Source organism: Alligator sinensis, unplaced genomic scaffold, assembly GCF_000455745.1.
Source record: "Alligator sinensis unplaced genomic scaffold, ASM45574v1 scaffold1651_1, whole genome shotgun sequence".
NCBI lineage: Eukaryota > Metazoa > Chordata > Crocodylia > Alligatoridae > Alligator > Alligator sinensis.
The window spans coordinates 84,750-101,501 of record NW_005843334.1 but is presented as its reverse complement, the minus strand read 5'-3'; the positions used below and the strand labels follow the sequence as shown (position 1 = coordinate 101,501).

Here is a 16,752-nt window from a genome sequence, read left to right as displayed (position 1 = left end):
GCCCCCGCCTGTCTCTCACCCATTGACTCCTCAATCTACATTTTCACTGACAGCCTGCCTGTCTTGTATGCATACCAGCCCAGCCCCCGGCTTCTTTACTTTTCATTCTATCCAGGAAGAGCACACACCAACTGCAGAAACTTCCTTAGCCTGACGAAAGGTTTTTGAACCCAAAAGCTTGCTTAATAATTGTTTTCCAACTATTTAAGTTGGTCTAATAAAAGATATCAGATTCACCCAAAGAACCTTGTCTGCCTATGTCCTTAGACCAACACAGCTACAACCTACACCCCTGTTAAAAGTTTAGAAATATGTTGAATTTCGAAGCCAGGCTTACTGCCTTCAGCGCCAGTCCCAGGTTGCAGCACTCGACTCCTCTCATCCAGCAGGCAGATCAGAGGTTTGCCCACACCCCCAAGGAGGCTGTGGGGGTTTGCTGGAGTCCTCCCAGGGGGGGACTCCAGCACAGCCCCTTCAGCCCCCCCAGGGGTGTGGGCCTTCGAGCTACCAGTGGTAACTTTACTAGAACCCATGGTTTTCCCTCATCTGGGGAACTGTACTGTTGGTCCCTTCCAGAAAGGTATTTTCTAACTGCTTTTTTCCCTGCTTACTCGTTTGTATGCTTTCCCAGAGCTTTCCTTATAAAAGAAAGCCCTTGTTTCTGGGTAGTTTCCCATGTGGGTATGACCTACCTTTTACTGACATCTCTTGTGTTCTCTCATTCAGGTCCAGATCTGAAAGGGAAAACAAAGTGAAACCCCATTGTTCGAATTTCTAGAGCATTTATGTTGTTGGTAGAGCCACCCAGGGACTGACTGCTGTGACCGTGGCTCAGGTTTAAAAGAGAGCTGCAGAAGAGAAAAGCAGCCCAGGAATTGTTGGCAAAGGCTTCTCCTGGAAAATACTGACTAGTTGAAGCTGAGACTTTCTACACAACTGTACATGCTGGTTCTGGCAAGAAAGCTTTATCAGGTTCAGGATGATGCCTTTGGTTAAAAGTATTTTGAAACATTTGGTTAAAACCAGATGGGCAGAAACTCCCTGAATAGACAATACCTCAGCATACAGGACTCCCACCTGGGATGTGGGAAACTTAAAGAGAAGTCCCCATCTCCCCAAATCAGAACAACTGGTCTTCAGATGACTGCCCTGACCAGCCAGCTTTAGGGCATTTCAAGGGAAGGGGCTGATAGACTAGGGGTATCCCATTTGAAACAAGGTAGTTGGTGTGTACAAACAGTATTGCTGTCAGGTGTCCCTGGCTGAAGTTCAGTTTGGGGAATACAGTAAAACCATTTCTGTCCCTGGGGCCTGTCTGTGCCTGGGTCTGTTCATGATTCATTTGCAGTTTACAGAGAGTCAGCTCCAACCTCAGGGAAGCACATGGAAAGCCATTTTGAGGGCAGGCAGAGGGGAACTTCTTCTTGGGAGGGATATATTCAAGAGAAAGTAAATAGGGTGGGGAGAAATGGGCCTATCTCCTACTAATATACCACTATAGATTATCAGGGAATCCACATTATATAGACATGAGCTTTTACATAGAGTGGTCCACTCAGCCAAAACCCAAATGTGACTGACATTACTTATTATCAGGGATCCAGGTTTTCTGTTTCCCATGGGAAAATGGAGTAAAGTGTGAATTTCTCATTGTAGCAGAGAAACCCATGGGTTTGCATTGAGCTCTCTGCAGGCTGGAAGAGTTCTATCCTGCAAGGTGCTGGGGGGAGCCGGAGGAGGGTGCTCAGGCATGAGGAGCCATGTGCATGTATATAGGTAATTGAGGCCCCCGTAGGGAGGGAAGGGGCAGGGCCATAATGCATGGCTGCAGGCCCCCAGCAGGGACCGAGAAGGGGCTGTAGGTGTCTTGTGCAGGGGGCGGGGGAGCGGGGCCAGCTCCCTGCTGTAGCATCCACTCCTTGGGGGTAGGGGGCACCTGCACCCCTCAGACCAGTGCTTGAAGTGGGGGTGGTGGTGGGTGTGGGCTGCCTGCTGTGGGCACAGGCACCCACCCTGCTGCCCTCCCCCAGGGCCTCCACAGCCTGGCGGGCATGACCCAGTACAGCATAGCAGAGCGCGGCCACGCAGGAAAGCTGCTTGCCAATTCAAGCTCTGTGCTGCTCCAGTGACCTGTCCCCTGCGTGCATGGCAGCTTTGAGTGGCATAACCACACACCACCACCCTCTTTGCAGCCACATGCACAGGGGCCATGTCACAAGCAGCTTCTCCACATGGCTTAGTTGTTTCCTGCAGCACTAGGATGCGCCCACTGGGCTGCAGAGGCCCCAGGGGAGGGCAGAAGGGTGAGAGCCTGTTCCTGCAGGCCGCACCTGCCCTCACTCCTGTCCCACACACAGATCTGGGGCAGGCCTTTAATTTTAATCATAGATTTGCGGGGGCGGGAGAGGGTATTAGAGAACTTGTCATTTTTAATCAGGGAAAACCAGGATCTCTGCTTATTACTGCTTGTATTCTGGTGGACAGGTGAGCAGATTGCTGATCGAAGAAGAGTCACAGTTGTCATAGCAAAGATCTTACTGATGTAACTCTCTGCTTTCCTGCTTACTCACTTCTGTGTTATTTTGACAAGTATTCTGCTGGAGCAAGCCCCCTGTGTCTGAGTACCTTCCCACCTACCTTTTACTGGCATCTTGGGTGTTTTCTCATTCTGCTCCAGCTCTGAAAGGGAAATCACATTAAAACACCATTGTTAGAGTTTACAGTGCATTTATGTTATGTGTAAAGCCACCTAGGGACTGACTTGTATTTTGGGATTAAAGAGGCAATCACTGAAGAGGAGAGCAGGCTGGGAATGATTGAAAACGGCTACTTGTTGGAGAATGTTAATTTACCAGTCTGAAACTTTCTACATGGATTCGTGTGCCTATTTTCTGAGGGAAGATTTCTCAGGTCCAGGAGGCAGTCTTTGGTTACAACCAGGAAATAGAGTTTGGTTAAAGCCAGAAAGACGAAGACACCCCGGAAAGGCCAGTAGCCCATGTTTCGGGTGCTCCCCTATGACCTGGGAGACAGAATGAAGTTCCTGTTCTAGCAAATTCAGAGCAACCATCCCCCAGGGAAGTGCACTGAGCCTCTGTCGTAAGGACATGCCAAGAGAAGGAAGGGACTGACAGAAGATGGGTCTGTCCCATTTAAATGTGTTTGGCATCACTCCTGAGAGGAAAAAAGGCTTGTGACATGCGAATACTAATTCCTATCCAGCCCAGTGCAAAGGACACTGCTGTCAGCTGTCATCAGAAGAGTTTTCAGTTTGGGGAGTGTGAGGAAGATCTGTGCTTGAGGCCAACCTCTGCTCATTTCTGTTTGCGACTAGGACAGAAAACAACAAAGTTATAGATATTTCATTAATTTCCCATTATACCCTATGGCCAGATCTCCGAGGCGGCTTTGAAGCTTCGGCCGGATCGAGGCGGAAACCCATTCCAGAGCTCTGGATCGGATCGCTGCCGTCCGAAGTGGCCAGATCCGAAGCCGGATTGGATTGCTGCCAACTCACACAGGCCTAATGGGTGACACTGTGTGTGTTAAGGTGCAGCAGGGTGACAGCTGCAGGGATGGTGGCCCCTGCTGAGGCCACAAAGCCTTCCAGCTGTCGAGGAGATCAGTGCAGGGGTTCTGGGTTCTGGGGCCCTGCACCTCTAGCTGCTGACAGACAAAACTCGTGTCATGGGTGCTTGTGCAACTGTGTCAGTCTTGGGGGGGTAGGGGGAGGGAGAAACTACTGCAGGCCTGGCTGCTAGGCCCTGCTGCAGCCATGACATCTGCCAGCTGTTGAGATCGGTGCAGGGGGGTTCTGGGGCCCTGCACCCCTAGCTGCTGACAGACAAAACTCATGACATGGGTGCTTGTGGGACTGACTGTCTCTGCCTTGGGGCAGAGGGGGGTGAAAACTTCAGGCCTGCTAGGCCCTGCTGTAGCCACAAAGCCTGGCATAGTACCTCACATTTGTTTAATGAACTTATTCTCACAACACTCCTGTGAATTGGGAAGTGTAATTACTCCATTTTACAGATGATTAGCTGAGGCTCAGGGAGGCTAAGGAACCTGACCAAGCTTGCTCTGGAAATCTCTGGAAGAACTGTTTCAAAGCCATATCTCTTAAGACTTAGCCTCCAGCCACTCCTAGATTCACAGATTGTTAGGGGCTGGAAGGGACCTCGGAAGATCATCGGAGTCCAGTCCCCTGCAACAAGCAGGAAAGACAACCGGGGTCAGGTGACCCCAGCAAGGCAACTGTCTAGTCTCCTCTTGAAGATTTCCAGGGTAGGTGATCACACCACCTCTGGAGGGAGCTTATTCTACAGTCTGGACACCCTAGCTGCGAAGACGTTTTTCCTAATGTTTAACCTGAAATGGTCTTCCTGGAGTTTGTGACCATTACTCCTAGTTTTCCCCAAGGGTGTCCTGGTAAACAGTTGTTCACCAAGCCCTAGATGTACACTTCTGATGTAGTAGTAAGCTGCTACCAAGTCCCCTCTCAGCCTTCTCTTTTTCAGGCTGAAGAGTCCCAGGTCCCTTAGCCTTTCCTCATATGGCTTGCCATGCAACCCTCTGATTATACGGGTATCACTTCTCTGGACTTTCTCAAGCTTTAACGCATCCTTGGTAAGGTGTGGAGCCCAGAACTGGACACAGTACTCCAGCTGCGATCTCACCAGTGCTGAGTAGACCCGAGTAGAGCAGGAGAATCACTTCTTTGCAATGGTTTTGCTGGAGATGCATCAATTGATGAATGCCAGGGTGTTGTTGGCCCTGCTGGCTACAGCATCGCACTTCCAGCTCATGTTCATACTGTGGTCAATTATTACTCCCAGGTATTGATGGTAAGTGACTGGGGATCTTCAGTCCTGCTGCCTGATGAGAGGCAGCAGTTGCACAAGCACCCATGTCACGAGTTTTGCCTGTCAGCAGGGAGTGGTGCCGGGCCCCAGAACACAGACTCCCCCTACACCGATCTCCTCGACAGCTGGCAGGCTTTGTGGCCTTAGCAGGGACTAGCAGGATTGCATCTTTCACCCTGCTGCACCTTAACACACATAGTGTCACCCATGTCACGAGTTTTGCTTGTCTGCAGCTTAAGGTACAGTTTCCCCCAAACCCCTGCACCTATCTCCTTGAAACTTAGCAGGTTTCTTGGCCTCAGCAGGGGCTAGCATGCCTACAATTTTGACCCTGCTATGGCTTAACACATACATGTGACATGAGTTTTGCTTTTAAGAACTTGGGGTCCAGTTTCTTCCAAACACCTAAATCTATTTCCTTGAAACTTGGCAGGCTTCATGCCCTCAGAAGGGGCCCCCATCCCTGCACGTTTCATCCAAATCAGGCCAGACATGACAAAGTTATAGGCTGTTTCATCCTTCCCCATTATATCCTATGGACAAAATGTCGAAACAGGGTCAAAACGGCAAAACTGTTTCAACAAAACGTAACGTAACAGCTGTTGCGAATCGAAACAAAATTCAAAACAGAACGCTGCCATTTCGCACAGCCCTAACTGACATCACTGATTATTGTTTGTCTTCTGGTAAGCGGGTGAGCAGAGTCCTGGTGAAAGAATTACGGATGATCAGTACAATACGCTTCTTACCTTCCTTCCCTTCTCTTAGTTTGGCAGCAGCATCTCTGAGATTGATCTGAGTGAAGACTTCTATAGTCACATCAATTGCATTGTCTGCACCATAGAATTCTATCAGGAGATTCTTAGTATCTATCATGTTGGCGTTTTCCAGATGCCCGCAGGGAATTTTACCTTTCTTTGTAAAGTCAGAGTGTAATAATTTGTCTTTAAACCTTTTGAAGTTTTCCTGGTTGAGGTCATCGAGGGCATGTAAGAGCAAGTTGCTTATTTGGCTGCTTCGGTTTTGCACCATTTTCATCAGCACACAAAACTAAAATGCAATGGAACATCCAAAATTAGTATGTAATACAGTATAAAATATTTTGCCTTTTGTAAGAAAATGAAGTGTCACCTAGCAGTAAAAGTAATTCGTTCTCAGCCACCCCACTCACAAGCAGGTGAATTAACTGCTTGCCATTGAAGCCATGGGCAGCTTGGGGTGGGCTGTGCCCTGGTAGGTACATAAGCCCAGTGCTCCTAGTGCAGTTATTGGCACACCTACCAAGTTCCCCCAATCACCTCGGTGGCTGTTACAACATCCCTAATCTTAACACTCCACAGAAGAATAATTTGGATACGAGTACATCATATCCAAAAAATTGGTGAATGTGACTGTGGCAGAAGGCCACCTCTGTTTCTCCCCAAAAACTCTGCTCTGACAATTTGGTTAAGATGGGCCCTGCAGAGGATACACACCTTACCCTATCTCTTTAGGTAACCTGAGCTGGATACATTCCTGAGGGAGGGGGGAAACCTGCTCCCTCTGACTATGTGACTGGCATCACATACCTGGGTGAGGGGCTTGGTCTCTGGGGAGCTAGGAACTGCCAGTCTGCCCAGCAACTAGTGAAGCATTTCAAATTGGTTGGCTCACAGCCAACAGGTGCTGGCCTCTACTGGACCAGGTAAATAAGGTCATTAGGGCGATATAAGTGAAGGACTGCCCAGGAGGAGGGGCAGCAGCCATGAGGAAGACTCAGAGAGAGAGAAGAGCTGGACCATCTGAAACTTTCTCTCTCTCTGAAAACTCATGATCAAGGAACTGTCTGCCGCCAGAGGGAATCTCCACCTGCCTCTGGACAATACTTGTGAGCAAGCTACCTGAGATCTAATGAGATATATAGAGAAGTAACTCAGATGCATGATCAAAGGCTACCCCAGCCATGCCAGTGTGCTCTATGGGATTTCTCTGATATTGCTCTACCCTGTACCCTATTCCAACCCTACCCCTTGTAACCAATAAAGTTCTCCTTTGTACCTAGTATGGGAGACTTATTTGGAGTGGGTCTAGATTATGCCTTGGGGTCCCATTGGTTCAGCTGACTAAGGGAGACCACTACTTGTGCTTCTGACTGAGGGAAGCATCCCAAGTTCTTGAAGTGAATCAAGTACCCTCGAGGGCTACTAGGTATGTGTTTTCCAGGGGGTGCAGAGCCAGAATCAAGTCCATCCCTGGGTCGTGGCAGTGTTACCCCCAGGCTAGCAGGTGTGCTCCAGGAAGGGAGGTTGGCCAAACGTGAGGCACCCCCAGGGAAGCACTCGGAGCCTGGAAGGTGGTCGGGCGCAGTGAGGTGGGTGGCTTAATGCTGGAGCACCCCCTACTGGCCTGCCACAGTGACCACTGATGGAAGCCCAAATTTGACAGGCAAACATGTTAGATTGCTCAAAAGAATTCAAGATCAAGTCAAAGAAACAAATCCAGAACAGAAAATTATTTTTTACACTGTATCATGTATCAAGAGGTCCTCTGTAAAAATGTTCTAAAACTAAGCACCATTGTGGACATGGTTACAAAAGTGGTCAACTACATTCGAGCAAGAGGAGTAAACCACAGGCAATTTGTAACTATGCTTGAGGAGTCTGAATCTGAACACACAGATGTTCTGTATCATACCAATGTAAGATGGCTCAGTTTGGCTCAGTTTGAAAAGAGAGTGGGAACTGAGAGCTGAGATTGGTTCATTTTTTAACATGAAAGGAAAAGATTTGGATTTCCCACAGCTGAATGATGCAGATTGGCTCTCTGATTTTACATTTGCCATTGATATCATGGGCTACATGAATGATCTGAATTCACGACTGCAAGGGAAGGGGCTTTTTGCTCATGAATTGCATTCCAGTGTCAAGTTATTTATGATGAAAGTACTCCTTTTCATCCATCAGATAGAAAACAAAGATTTCAGCCATTTTCCTACATTGCAGCAGATTACTGTTTCTGATCAAAACCTAAAAAAATACACACCACTACTCGTGCAGTCGCATGCTGAATTTTCTTGCCGATTTGACGATTTTTGCTTAATAGAAAAAGACTTGTCTTTGGTCTCCTCACCTTTCACATTTATTGTTGACAGCACTCCATGTGACCTGCAACTTGAGCTTGTTGACCTGCAGTGTGATACACTGCTTGCAGAGCAATTCAAATCAGTTCTACTTCCTAGCTTTTATGCCTCTCTCAATGAACAGAAGTTTTCAAAGATCAAGGCTCATGCCTAAAAGATACTCATGCTGTTTGGATCAATGTATCTTTGTGAGCAGCCATTTTCTGTAATGAAAATCAACAAATCAAACCTTAGATCTTCAATTAGCAATGACCACCTTGCAGCAGTGCTCCGCATTGCAACAACAGAGATGATGCCTGATTCTGATTTTCTGGTTAACCTACATCAGAGGCTTCATTCTTTGCATTGAGTTCCTTTGTTTGTCTTTAAATTAATCATTTGAGTTAAGTTATTTATATTATGTTTGTATGTTTGTCATGTTGTTTTCAGGAGCATTAAGTTAAGTTAATTACAACTCAAATAATTTGTTTAAATAAAATTAAAATCTGTTACAGTAGATGTTTAATTTTTAGTATATGATACTGTATCTACACCTTGTTACAATGATTTGTTCTGAAAGATTTTGTGTGTGCAGTCCTTGACTCAATTGGTTTGGCTCCGTGATGGGGGAGGTCTGATGGCCCTGAAACCCCACTGCTGGGGCAGGATGTTAGAGGGGTCACAACCCCTTGCTACCTGGTAAGTTGTGCCTGTACCTCGTGGCCCATAGGGCAGAATTGTTGGGGTCCCAGGAGCAGGTCATGCACTGTGAGGGTAGGCCCTGGTGTTGGGCAGTGTTTCCCAGTCACAGGGTAGACCTTCTGGTGTCAGGGCTCATGTGCTGAGGGCAGGGGATTCTGGGACAGATATGGCAAGCGGGGCAGTTTGGCGTTGGGTGGGTGGGTCTTATGACACAGACAATATAACAGGGTTTAACTTTCAGTTCCAAGGCCACCTCCCCAAAAGGAGTACTTCCAGGGGCAAGGGGAGGGACTTCAGGTGGCAAAGGTCAGCGGTTAAGGAGCGAGACTTCTGGTTCCAAGATGGCGACCAGGGGGTGGGGCAACTGTCAAGGGGCGGGGCTACCCATACGGACCTCGACAGCTCACCAAAACTCATCAAGCAGCCCTCCGCCCAAAATAATTGCCCACCCCTGGCATAGAGAAATATGTTGCGAATTAAAGAGTGGCATGTATTTGGGACCTTTAGGACAGTTATCAGCAGGTATCACTTTGATGACTGGGGCTCTCTCTTCTCATGCCCAAACCTCACTTATTTACTTAAAATAAAAGGAAACTGTACAGTTTTCAAATGTCTCGGGAAAGCAGCTGCCAAAAATAACCATGCCTGAATCAGTGGCCTGCCAGTGTCAAGTTCTTTGAAATAGCATCTTTAGTATTTCCTATTCTTTCTAGAAAATCAAGTTTGTCTGGCAAAGCCTTTCTGCTTTTAGATGTCAGCAACACAGGAACATTTACCTTACTTTGTAAAGCAAGAAATTGTTTTGATGACCAAAACACTTATTTTAAGCACTTCCTAATGTTACACTTCACCAACTCACAGAACAGAACCCAAGTCCTCTACTTCTTTTCAGATCCTACTCACATTTGTCAGATCAAAACCAAGAACAGGAAGTTTTAGGGCAGATGAAGTAGAAGCAGCAAAAACAAACATTGCACCAAAATCCTGGACACAGAAACCATCAGTGCCAGCTCCAGTGCATGGAATAAAAGCTTAGCGTTGTATTCAATCACACGAACATGTTCAGGTAACACCCACTATGCAGGATAAACAGGTACGTGTACAAGTCAGTGGAGTCGAGGCTGCCAGAGTCTTTTTGACAGGAATGCAATAAATAGTATTTATAGCTCATTACCTGTGAGTCTACAAACTTTCCTGGCTTCCATGGACTTTTGACTCAGTATTAATCTACATAAATAAAAGGACTTCTGGAGGGAAAAAAAGAGTGCTTATGCTATAGAAAGAGTGCTCTTGGGGCCTTATTACTCATTAATTTTAGATGGCTCCTGGAGCTCTTAACCCCTGGAGTGTCCACATACTAACAACTGAAACTATTTTTAAGCATGGTTTAGGTAGCTTAAGGTTACACCACTTGAGGGCAAGTTTATCTCTGATTGATGATACCCAGCTCATGTTCCATTATGGGTGGCCACTCCCCACAGATGAGGTGCCCAAGTTGCAGTCCACCAGCATCCCAGGATGCAATGTCCCCTTCTCCACCCTCTTCTTCTGTGTGTACAAATATTGTATCCCCTAAACTCTACTACCAAGGGGCTGTGTTGGCACCAAGCCAACTCCCCCTCCTGCCCCCAAAGGTGTGACCTTCCCACCTCCAGGGCTGCAATGCCATGAAAGCAGCCTGCACAGCACATACTACCTAGCCATGTTGTAGGGTGCAGATGGGTCCAAGAGTGGGATCTGGTCGGGTATGGGGCGAAAAAGGTAGGAAGCCAGATTGGGTCCCCATGAGGTGGGGCTTCCTTTCCAGGGTAGGGCTAAAAGCAACTCCAAATGTGCCTTCCCTCACCACTCCCACATCCTTGCCACTTTGGGAAACACGAGAAGCTACCCCCACCCCACAATCCCAAATTCCAATTTATTAAAACATGGAACCTTCTTTACTTTACTTTCTCTTCATTTAAAAAAAAAATTATACTACTATTTATTTTATTTTTCACCACTGCTGCTCCACAGGAAAGCACTAGCCCTCCTCCCCCCCACCCCCAGCACAGGGACTGCTCGGCCACTGGCAACTTGTCCTCCCCTCCCCGCCACTGGAGAGGCAGGTAAGGGTCGTGCCCAACCCTTGCGTACACGACACAGGGGTTTACTTCACCTTGAACTGAAGCAGTGTTTTTCAAGACCCACCACTTCAATTTAGGGAGAATTAAACTGAAGTAAACCCCCTTGGCATGTACAAATGCCCATTATGGAACAGGAGCTGGTTTATGTGGATCAAGCAATAATCCTGCCCTGGGGTGCCATAAGGGTGAGTCACATAATGAGTGCTTTAAACCACTTAAAGGTGTTAATGTGAAGACAATCCAGGGGTTAGGAGCTCCAGGACCCACCCAAAATAAACACATAACAAGGCCCTAAAAGGTGCCAACGCTCCAAGCTTGAGAAAGCACTAGCACCAATCAACATTTGAGCAGCTCAAAGTACAGTGTGTAACAAGGCCCTTGCCCTTCACCTCCTATTAGAGACCCCGGCAAATAGGAAACATTCAGTTTTTGAACACAAGTAAAAGAGAAAAACACTCCTGAAGATGGACCTCCTCCCTTATAGCAAGAGATCACACTGTTTACTGGACATGTCTTCTTTGCAGTGCACAAACAACTCTGGCTTTCTTTATTGAACCTGACTGGCTGCAACATGAGAAAGATTAATAACCATATCATGCTCTTTGGACTCACACTGAGGATGAAGACAGCTTGCTCTATGAAAAGTATGTAGCTATTCTTTCAAGACAAAATGGATTAAGTACAAGTTAGAAGCAGACAGACAAAACAGAAACATCCAATTTTGCTACTCTGTGGTAAGTTCCTCCAGCTCTTTAACTAGTGTAGATGCTTCTTTTGTCCATGCCCTGAACTGTATCATTCTGTAACAAATACCTTTGAACATCAGCTCTTTCCTCACCGACCTGTACCACACCATATGAATATATGCACCACCCACACACCTTGTATGTTCTACTTACTTAGTTCAACGTTCTCCCTTGTTGCCCCCCTGGACAAAAAAAACAATAGTACCATGCTGTATCTTACCTCATGGGCGCACACAACATAAGCTGAATAACTGTGGTGACAAGGCAGACACAAAAGTTCCTTGCCTCTCTCTCTCTTCCACCAGATACCAGTAATTTGGACAAAATAATTTTCACATTGAAGTAAAATTCCTTTCTGTCACATGTTTTCCTATCATCTCTATGATCCTGATAAGAAAAAAAGAGAAAGAATCAGGATCTTGTAGATCTGATCCTTGTTTCTCTTGAGTGTTGGAAGCAGGAAACATGGAGAGCTCCATCACAGGGCCACTAAGCCAATTGCTCTACCAGTTTCAAAGTCCACTCCAGCTTCCTCCTGCTGGCACTGGATTTATGACCCAGATAACTTGTTCCGGGCAGACCCAAACCTTCAGACCAGTCATGGCCTTTCCTCTCAATAATAGGCAAGTTTTATTGATACAGATAGCAGATAAGAATAATGCAAACAATTCTTTATCTACCTCCTGTGACCTACTGAGCAGGATGGTCCCCACCCCTAAGTCAGTGCCAGGGCAAGCTTGGCTGAAGAACCAGCACTGACCACTCTGTGTTGCTTGGGAGACACTTGGGCCCAGCCCCGCCAAGCACACATGTACCTGGCCCTGAGGGGTTGGACCTGGTGGGGATGTTAACATAGGCACAGGTGTGTGCAGGCCTTGGCGGGGAGCTGCAGCAGGAGGGCATATGTGTGCAGCACCTGGCACATTAAGACCTGGGTCCCAGCTAGAAGCCACCAACCCATGGCTGAATGAATGGAATGAAAACAAACTGAATTAAAATTTCTGTGAATTTTGGGGTGAAGTTGGGATCTGAAGTAAGAGGGCTAGATGGTGCAAGAGCAGTTACCAGGGGCTGCAGTCTGCAGCTGGAATGATTCAAGGATTTCATCTCAAGACAGAGAGGCAGGAGGCCTGAGACATAAGGATGGAGGCAGAGGTGCACCCAGCCCCATATTAACAACAGATGCTTCCCCTTTCATGGATGTCAGCAGGTTCCTGAGGGGTGTCAGACCAGCAGGGAAAGGGACTGCATGAGAAAAACCCATCTTTTGCCCAAGTGGAAGAAGCGACTTTGTCCCTGACTCCTCTTGGACCTCCTGGGAGGCAACAGTGATGGGCTGCAGGGAGGTGAGAGTTCTCTCAGGGCTGTGATGCCGGATGGCACTATAGCAGACTGATTGGTGGAGCCCATCCGCCAATCAGAAGCAAGCTAGGGAAAGCAAGGCCACACCCTTTCCCAGAAGGGACGGGGCAAGGAGCAGTCTGGACTTGGTTTGAGACTGCACCCAGACTTCTGTGGGTCTGAGGAAGTTTTGGCCCCTCTGCAGCTGTGGTGGTTGGGCCAGCAGTGGCAACATCACTCACCTGCCCCTAGTTATGCTACTGCTAAGGCCACAAACAGTGGCCAAGGAGAACTCCTTTCTTCCCCTCTTGAGTGGGAATCCTGTCTACTCTCAGGCAAGGAGGGAGCATGTGGCATCTAATTTTCACTATGACAGGCGCTTTAATGGAGCATCCATTTATCATACACTTGCAGACATCTCTCAAGATATCTGGAATCTAGAGAAAATGTCAGACATCCTTCCTTTGGGTTTTCATACAACAGAGAGTACAGAAAGATACAAACCTTCTTCTCTGGCTCTGGTCTCTCCGGCTCTGACCCAGCCCATCTGGGAGCTGTCACCACTTCTCCCTGGCTGGGCGGCAGTCTGGCAGGGCTGTCCCTAGCTACTATTTACTGTCCCAATTCAGAGCAGAGACTGCAGCAGAAGGGAAGAGGGGATAGTGAGGAGGCAGGAAGCAGTGGGAACAGGCTATGGCGGACAGGCTTTGGTGGAGGGAGAGAGTGGGGGTGAGGCACAGGGGCAAGGAGCAGGGGGACACATGGCAATGGGGCACAGGACAATGGACATTAGTCTGCTTTTCCCTCCACAGCAGTGGGGGGGGACACATTTCAAGAAGATCCCTGCAATTAAATAGATTTTAGACATGGAAAATTATAAATTGGTTATAATTTTCCATCTCTCGAACCTAATTGTTGTGTGGGGGGGGGTCTTCTTAAATTCAAAGCTGTCTTGCATTGGGGTAAACAAGGTTTTCTGTTTTTGAACAGGTGGAAGAACATCTGGGGAACAGAATAAACTAAGTTGGAGGAGGAAAAGGAAGAAGTGGCATTTTTATGCCACCCTAATAAATATTTCAGTATTTTATCCCCTGTGAAATAGCATCAGAGGAGGCTGAGGTAAACCTCAGCTCAGGTGATCCTTGGTTCTGGTGATCAGGGCACTCCAAGTTCAGTTCCTTCCTTTGCCTGATTCAGAGCAGGGATTTGAACCAGCACACACTAGACCCAGTGTGTGAGACAGACTTATGGCCATCTGTGGAACATTTACTTTTAGAGTAAATATAGATGGGGTGGATCAAGGCAAGTTTTTCTACCTTGAGGAAGGGGTTTCCAACTTGAGAAGTCTGAGAAATACTAACTTAAATAAAACTCAAGGCTACTCTAAGTTACACCACTGCAGTAGGATGCTGTGATGCTTTGTGAAGTGACTGAGCACCAGGCACGGTCCTCTGCCTCTGATGTATATTCCCCACAACCCTCTATATCATCCAGATTAACAGTGAGAGCATGGGAAGAGTTTAATAGCAAATAGTGGTCAATCCCAGTGGTACTCAACCTTTTTTGAGCCTTGGTCTGGGCTGCACCGCAAGCAACCTCCCGCTTCTGAAAGAGGATGGAAGGAAAGAGAGGAAAGAGAAATGGCTGTGAATGGAGCTTGCCTCTGATAAACAGTGCTTACTATATGAGAGGTGGGTGAGGAAGAGAGTGAACAGTGCCCGCTGTAGGGGAGGGGAGAAGAAGAGAACAAGGACAGCTGTGGAAAGGATCAGTGGCACAGGGGAGGGCAGGGAAGGGGATGCACCAGGGTGAGCTGCTTACTGCTGCTCCCCCATGCCACAGGCTAGATACAGTCACTCTGGGGACCAGATCAAGACCATGGGACATTAGCTGAGCACCACTGGTCTGTCCTGTTACTCGGTCACAGTGTTCTTATCCACGCCCTGCTACTCACATGGCAAAAGGTTGAGTCCACTGCGCTATCAAGTTGTCTAATTATGCAACCAGTAGGTCTCTGCACTTTGCCTGGGGAAAAAAGGGGGCTGGTCCAGGGCTGAGTTGCAGGTATTATAAGATATGTACATCCCACTCCACAAGTTTCAAGGGCTCAGAATAAAGAAAAGGCATTATTACGTTATTTTCTTCAGTTTGCATTCAGGATGTTTCAGTCCCTCACACAGCAGGCGTACTGCTGAATCTTCCACCTGTGTCTCATACAGCTGCAATTCTGTCAGAGTTTGGCTTGTGCTGAGGGCAGAGGAGAGGTTCTCAAAATCTCCTACTTTGAGACCACAAGAAATCAAGCTGCAGGAGGGGAAGAAATATAGAGAGAAACAAATAATTAGCGCCATTCTATGCATTCCTTTCACTGATGCCTAAACTAAGAGACAAGACTTGCATTTTATTTCTATTCAAATAATAATAACAAGAGACCAATGTTAGGGTAATGATATGGATTTTGGGGACCACTGGATTTGTAGCTGAACAAAGGCTTTTTCCTGTGTCTCAGCAGAGCTGCTGGTCATAAGGCAGATGATGTATTAAAAATAACCTTACAAATGCTTAGGCAAGCAGTTTTCTAAACAAAGTCATAGTGTTAGACTAGCTCATTGTGTAAGAAGAACAAGATGCAGCCCACCAGCTATCGTCAGGAGATAAAGCAGAAGCAAGACCTTGGAGATGGTACTGCAGTCAGCAAGAACCAGAAAAAAAAACAGTGATTGACCAAGAGTATCCGGATTCATGGCCTTATGCATGCGCTCTTAGCAGAGAGGCATGTAAATGAATGAAATGTATAAGCAGTTCCATGCTAATGAAGTAAACATTAAACCAAGGTGGATCTTGAGATGGGAGGAGAAATGGGTGGAACAAAAGGAGGGACGAGGGTGGTGTGGATGTTAATACATATGAATCAAGGTGTATAAAATGTGAAAAAATTAATGTTCAGGGCTGCTCCTCATGTTCATAGACTGGGTGTCTGTGAGGGAGCTTGCCAGAAGCTGTCTCTATTCTAAATAAAGCTGTTGTGAGCAATGTGTGCAAGTAGCGTTTGCTCCCTGCTTGCTCTGGCTAATGAGTAACAGGACCCATGAGCAATTGGGTCGTCGTCTCCCTAGTTGTCGGGCGCCGCATGGAGTCAGGGCCTAACAACCAACACAAAGTTCCAGCCCCCTTAGACATAATTAGTGCTCCAGCTACCCCAGGAGCATTAAAACAATTCTTCACACAAGACCTCAGCCATCCTAAAGGAGCATCCTCACATCCTTTCATCCTCCTGGACAGCATCCCTCAGACCTCTTTCCAAGACACCATCAAACAGGTGCAGCACATCAGGACGTCTCCAGATCTAGAGTTACTGACACCAAGGAGGAGCAGGCAAGGTCCACAGTACTGGAGCCCTCCTACAAAAAATCCAACTGGCACCCCGCCTTCCCTTGCCCCCTGGATGAGCCACCCACGGCTCCATCCCGCAGTCCGCTCCTGCCCCTGCCCCTGCCTTAGCGCATGCAGTGCCTGCTCGGGGTACATGAGTTGAAACTTTGAGACAGAAGGGGTACACGTGTTAAAAAAGGTTGAAAACCCCTGTACTATATTTTAATTTTATTTCAAAAAATATTTTTTTGTGATTTATATGTGTTTGCATAGTATATATAGAGATGATTGCCAAGTGCCACCGCCCAGCAGCATGACTTTACAGCCACATCAAAGAGCTGCATGTGGTGGCAAGGAGTGGATCCAGGCCAGCCCACCTTTATTGTGCAGGGCTCACATGCAGCTCATGGGACTCTCATGGAATTGTGGGGGAAGCCTTGCGCTATGAAACCAGTGGCCTGGCCCCTCCTGGGAGGCTACTGGAAAGCAGTGGAGTCCTGGGAGCTGCA

The 16,752-nt window shown here is 47.4% G+C and overlaps 1 protein-coding gene across 1 annotated transcript in view; it reads right to left on the bottom strand.

Moving 5' to 3' along the window:
• LOC102383014 (NACHT, LRR and PYD domains-containing protein 3-like) overlaps positions 1–16,752 on the bottom strand; it is a 51,518-nt gene that overhangs the window by 30,140 nt on the left and 4,626 nt on the right. The window contains 5 exon segments of the mRNA XM_025194887.1: positions 693–734; positions 2,638–2,679; positions 5,612–5,912; positions 11,751–11,917; positions 15,005–15,175. Coding sequence (XP_025050672.1) covers positions 693–734; positions 2,638–2,679; positions 5,612–5,900 — 373 coding nt within the window. The 5' untranslated portion in view covers positions 5,901–5,912; positions 11,751–11,917; positions 15,005–15,175.